Source organism: Micropterus dolomieu, linkage group LG05 (assembly GCF_021292245.1).
Source record: "Micropterus dolomieu isolate WLL.071019.BEF.003 ecotype Adirondacks linkage group LG05, ASM2129224v1, whole genome shotgun sequence".
In the NCBI taxonomy this organism is placed as follows: Eukaryota; Metazoa; Chordata; class Actinopteri; order Centrarchiformes; family Centrarchidae; genus Micropterus; species Micropterus dolomieu.
This window is the reverse complement of record NC_060154.1, coordinates 24,745,333-24,751,401: the sequence shown is the minus strand read 5'-3', so window position 1 is coordinate 24,751,401 and position 6,069 is coordinate 24,745,333. Positions and strand designations below refer to the sequence as shown.

Here is a 6,069-nt window from a genome sequence, read left to right as displayed (position 1 = left end):
AATTATCAGAAGATTTCAGATCAAAGAGTTGTAGTAGCTGTGCAGGATTAAGGGGACATTTGTGGGGAAGTTGCAGAGGAGCTGGGGGCTTCAGGCATCAAGATAAAGGTTAAAGACATCCATTCCAACATTTGAAGTATCTACTGTCAGAAATCAAGAGATCAGCAGCCAAATGAAGGCTCATGACAAGTGAGCAGCCTGCTTCCTCATGTAGTCTCCCCCTAAATGTATTGAGGATCATCAAGCCCCACCTCCAGCAGAGCTCCTCCTCAGCTCAAAAACAAGCAGTTTTTCGCTTCTTACATAGCTGGGGTTGTAATTCTCTCCTTGTGCATACAGCTTGACCAAACAGAGGCAAAGTGACAATGTTCAGACGGTGCGCCCGCCCTGTCCTCCTTTCCGTGTCAGAGAAAACCCTTCCTAATAAAAAAAAACACTTCCTCACACTGCGCGGCTCTGCTGCTGCTGCGGTCAGATGAAAACCGAACAGTACCCGGTTAACTCCTATCCTACATTTTTCGGTGCCGTCACTCCAAAAAACCCGGATATGTTTCTTCTGCGGGGAGAAAAGTCGAAGCAGCAGAGGAGCACATCATGAGAGGCGCGGCGGGGTCGCACGATATACGGACCAGAGAGGAGACACTGTTTTTTCCCAGAGTTTCTCAGGGCTCGGGAGGGAGGGCACGACATACAGGCATCATGAGCGGAGTGAAAGTTGATGAAGAGGAGAGAAGAGATGGTTAAGCTTTCATCCCATGCATCTGCTCAACAGCTCCACACCGCGACTTACTATCAGGTAGAGAGAGGATCGATGTTTACATCAACCCGCACAGTGCGGAGATGATTTACGTGTTGCATGTATCCCGTTTCCCCTGAAGTCAGGTTTAAATCCTCTTCCTCTATCTACCTCTCCTCCAATCACACACCCACACGCACAGTTGCAGTGGTGGATACTATGCATCTGAGCCCTCTCTTCTCTCTACTGCAGACCGGCTGCTCCTGAAGCAGAGGTGCACCCGTGGCTGGAGTTAAAGGCAAGGGGCTCCGGAGATGCCGCTCCCCCAGGGCATGCTGCTCTGTCTGGGTATACTCCTGATGACTGCTGGGGGGGTCTTGGCCGTGTGCGTAGGGCCGTTTGTAGTCGGGCTGTTCCTGGGCCTGGTGGGCTTGGGTCTGCTGGTCAGTGGAATCTGCTTGGCCATGAAGAATCTCCAGGTGGCAGTGCCAGGACACTTCCTCCTGCACCCCCGCACAGGCACACGCTTCAGCCCACAGCAGGCCCTGGCTATACAAAGGTACACATGTACAGAGGAACATGCACAAAGCCTGTGTGACAGAAGGAAGGGGTAGCCTAAATAGCACCAATTCTTTAGATGCAGATTTTTGTTTTTGGTTCTTTAGTTTTCCCACAAAATGTATGGTGGAGTAGTGTTCCCCAACCAGGAGTCGGGACCCCTCAGTGGGATCAGCAGGATAGGGTAGGGGATAAGACAGAATTTTTGCTTTTTTCTCATTATACTGATTAGTTTCACAGTAAAGTAGCCTACAAAATATTCAAAGTAGAAGTACTTGCAACATGTGACAAAGCATTTTGGGGCTCACAAGCTAACAAGACTAAGAGTCTACAGCTGTGCCAGCAGCTCCGTCAGGTAAGGCACTGATACTTTGAGCTGAATGCTAATTCAGCGTGTAAACCTGTCCACAATGCTAACATGCTAATGTTCAGCAGGTATGTTTATGATCTTAGACATGCGTGTTAGCATGCTCAAATTAGCTAAATAGCACTAAACATAAATAACAGCCAAGTCTGATGGGAGTGTCACTATATAGGCTATTCGTGTATTTGATCATAAGCCAACCTATTAGACAAAGATAAAGTTTGATCTGATGATGTTCTAAATATTAAATGAATGGATCACAACAGATATCAGCCTACAATATTCATTAATGTGTGTACCAAATTTTGTAGTAATCCATCCATAATTTGTCGAGATATTACATGCAAAGTCAATCTTGTGGTGCTAGAAGAAAGGTTGGAGGGATCACCAAAGTCAGTAGGATTCATCCTTGGGGAACCATATCAAATTACATAGATATATATCCAAGAGTGTGTTGACATATTTCTTTCCAAAAGGATTTGAAAGTGACCCACTGACTGACCAACAGATATTGCCATTCCTAGAGCCATGACTAAAAAGGTTGGAAACCCCAGGCACAGAGACAGAACAGACAGAAGCCCCTTTCACACTCGGCAGAAACCCCTCTAACATCTGTCTTTTGTCTTCAGTGGGAAAGGGTACAATTGGCATAATCATTCCCAGGTCATATGACTGCAGTAATCACAGGTATTTATCGGCAACAGTTCCGATTGGCAGTGATGGAAACATGACATCCAGGTGGACAGTTGTCTTTTTTTCTGCGTTTTTCCTGTGCGTTGCTATACGTAAATAGCCAGAACATTAATAAGTGTTTTTTACAGTCAGGTTACTGGCACTGCGGGCTGAGTGAAAGAGGCATTGCCGGCAGCTCGAGGAAAGTAATAAACATAAAGGCACTGAAGCAAGAGATGTGCTGACAAATGGTCTTCTTGTTGAACAGATCCCTTGGACACATCACCACATATTAGTTATAATGAACAGTTTGGCAAAGAGCAGGAAAGCACATAAGGAACTTAAAAACACTGACACTGAGAATTGGAAGGCAACAGATTTTGTTATTATGGCCTTGATTACAGAAGTAGGTCATGGAGAAAACAGCAGACGTGCATGCATGTGGCTGCCAGACTGTTCCTGACATTGTCTGAGGTAATCTACCTGCAGATTTAAACAAGATGTGCTCTGCTCATTGTCCAGCACTGAGGAAAAGAGACGCCAGGAGCACAGTATCCACATAGTCATCATCATCAGCTGGCAACGGCGGCGTTTGTAGAAGCAGTGGCCGGTAGCTCCTTCAAACTTTGCTACACTTTTGTTTTTCATCTGTTTTTTCTGGCTTTATTGCCGAAACACGTGTTATGACAGAAATACAGTCACTAGAGAAGGAAGCCGGGGTTTGGATGAAAGTGCAGCGGACCACGATCCACCCAGCCAGATCAACCGGACCAGGGGCCACAGCAGGTGCGGTGATCGCCCAGAGGAGAGGAAGGAGTGCCGCGATAGGAACCATGCTGGTGTTAAGGCTGCTCCTAAAGGTCTGGCCTGGACAAAATTGGACTCAGTTTGGCCAAGCAACGGAAATCAGAGACTGTTGTACCCATGTCATTACAGAGACCTGTTTATCAACATCCCGGATCAAGCACTCGGTAGGCGGATCCTGTTCCAAGCCGACAGAGCGCAAGACTCTGTCCAGATGAGAAGAGGCGGACTCTGTGTTTTACATCGATGATCCTGGGTGTCAAAGTGGACACTGTTTCCCAAATGTCAGTTTTTATTGTGTTCTGGGTGTATACGTGTATAAAGCTATAAATGTATATAATAACTGTATATACTGTTTTATTGTATTTATTTTATATGTTACAATATTTTAATGTAGATTTATGTGTTAAGTTCTGTGTGTGTAGCATTGAAGGGACTACAAACTTTACTTTCATTATACAACCTTGTGTATCATGAAAAATAAACTACCTTGATCATTTTTCAACCTCCCAACACTGACAAAACTCAGACTGATCAGTATTTCTAAAACTGAACTGATGCAGACTGTGTGCAATAAAAATGTTTGTTTGCGAGATTAGGCAGTAATGATATAAAGTCAGCACAGGGGAACAATAACAACAGAAGTAATTTCCTGACAGAAATATGGTGTGAATGCTGGGACCTGAACGGCATTACTGGAAAAAACTAATAGTTAAGGAGCAGCTGAAGGAGTACGAACTGTAGGAAAAGTAAGAGTGTTCAGAAATAATGGAAGGTGGAAAGAAATGAGTATTGAGTTAAATGATTTGAAGTATAAGAACTAAGGAGGAGTTGAGGTTGAGAGGAGTTGATGTTTTAGGTGAAAAGTAATCACTAACTAAGTCCTGAAAGGAGTTGGGGTGTAAGATCAAGTGTGGTTGTGGAAGAAGTTGACTGTCAGCTGAATTGTTGCTACTGAAATAAGTTGATGTGAAAGTTGAATCACTGAAATGAGTTTGCTATCATTGCTATCAAGTGTGGTTGCTGAAAGGAGTTGAAGTGTTAGGTGATATCTAACTAAAACTAAAATAAACTAAAAGGTGCTGAAGTGTCAGACAGTGTAATGACTGAAAGAGTGTAAGCAGTGATAGAAGTTGTAGTGCTAGATGCAGTGTAAACACTGAAAGGACTGGAAGTTTCAGTTGAAGTGTAAGTACTGTAAATGTACACTGCTCATTGCCCTCTCTTACTCCTTCTCTCTTTAGGAGGTTGGACCGAATTCGTCGTGAGATGTCCGAGGACTCTGTCAGCAGGAGACCGGAGCCTGAACCCCCCCTCCCATCCACCCCACCACCCTGGACTATGGAGCCGCCTCCATCCTATGACACAGTGATGAAGAGCCAGGAGCACAGTGAGCAGCTTTAACCTCTCACCCTGGTGGACATACATTTTGTGTCATTGCCTTTTGTCTTCGGTTCTCAGTGAGAACCCTGAATGAACAGTCGGTGCTAGCAATGAACTCGCTCCAAGGGGCCTCTTCTGTGCCTCAAGACAGCTGCCGTGAACCCAAACACAAGCCAGGAAACAGGAAGAGACTGCAGCTGGTTAAAGACTTCATATTTGTACAGAGTGAGCCCCAGTGCGGCCTCTGTGTCTACTAAAAGTGTGTGGAATTGAAATGATCACTACAACAGCTTCAATTTGTGCACTAAGGACCATCGTTATGTAACTTTCACAACAAAGCTGAGGGATTCATGTCAACAGCTTGGCTGCAAGCCTCCTGTAGACACTTATTCAGGATATTTTATTGGCCTGCTTGAATGTATGTGACCTACTACTGTGGCTGAATGACACTCTTTTCCAGAACTTGTCTCACAGGTACACAGCTTCTCTTTGTATCTGCACTCTTTCATGTTATACATTTAGATTCATTGACAGCTTACCCCAATCTAAAGTGCCTTAACCAGTGACACTAGCATGTCAACAGTAGTGTTGTTTATCTTTAAGCATTGTATCCCGTGTTTGCAGAATGTGCATTGTTAATTCTGTGTTGTGATGTTACTATAAACTTGAGTTGATAAATAGCTACAGAGCTCTCTGTGGGTCGCAGTTAAAAATAATGGATTGTTTATTTAAAGGCGGGAAACCCCTTGAGAGTCCCGGAGATGAGAAACATCGACTTATATAAAATCAGGTCCAAGCCAAGCAAACATAAACACTCAGCTCTGATCAGAAGCTCAATTGTGAGTCTCCTTTTTGCCAGCAGCCTGAGGCAAGGTGACCTATCAGGTGGTACACACACGCAGCTGCAATTTTATACCTGACCTGACCACGCTGTCTGCAGGCTGTAATAACCAGCAGAGTGGAACCCTAACAGAGCTTTCTCCACCCTCACCTTCAAGGCCTGACACAGAACAACTCCAAATATTTCCGTAGGTTTACACAAATAAGAACTTCATTAGCCAGCAGAGGTTCAGCGATGGTAGAGGGGAAGCCATATCGGTACGGGCTGATAACGGCGGGGCTGTGTGTGGCAGCAGTCGGCCTCTTCATCATGACTCAGGAGCAACCGCACATCTACGCCACATTATGTGTTCTGGGTGTCACCATGGTGTGTGTCGGGACTGTGTGGAGCATCTGCCAGTGTTATCCCAAGGTAGATACAGGTAGTGCGCACTGGGAAGAAAGACTACAGGAAATAATAAGTGATTGCTGTAAGGCAAAAAAATGGACTTGGTAACAGAGAGTGTGTTTGTAGGTCATTTTGGCTCCTGAGATCCAGGAGAAAAGTCTACAAGATGTACTGTGTACGGCAGCTGGAACAAAAGACGAAAGGTACTGTCTCTCACAAACACACACACACACACACACACATTCCTCTATTTCTGTGGGGACATCATATTGACAATAACCTACCATTAACCAACTACATGTCTAACCTCACCTAAAAACCCTT

The 6,069-nt window shown here is 44.8% G+C and overlaps 1 protein-coding gene across 1 annotated transcript; it reads left to right on the top strand.

Annotated features, from left to right (window-relative positions):
* Nucleotides 1–312: 312 nt before the first annotated feature.
* si:dkeyp-51f12.3 (uncharacterized protein LOC107988041 homolog) lies at nucleotides 313–5,230 on the top strand. The gene is made up of 3 exons (XM_046049457.1): nucleotides 313–796; nucleotides 989–1,295; nucleotides 4,379–5,230. The coding sequence occupies exons 2-3, from the start codon at nucleotides 1,051–1,053 to the stop codon at nucleotides 4,536–4,538; spliced, it is 405 nt and encodes a 134-aa protein (XP_045905413.1). The 5' UTR covers nucleotides 313–796; nucleotides 989–1,050; the 3' UTR covers nucleotides 4,539–5,230.
* The last annotated feature ends 839 nt before the right edge of the window (nucleotides 5,231–6,069 follow it).

Bases quoted from the DNA above. Each gene is read 5' to 3' on its own strand.
- si:dkeyp-51f12.3 (XM_046049457.1), top strand. From the start codon at position 1,051: ATGCCGCTCCCCCAGGGCATGCTGCTCTGTCTGGGTATACTCCTGATG. The intron at 1,296-4,378 runs GTACACATGTAC...TTCTCTCTTTAG, and splicing joins CAGGCCCTGGCTATACAAAG to GAGGTTGGACCGAATTCGTC.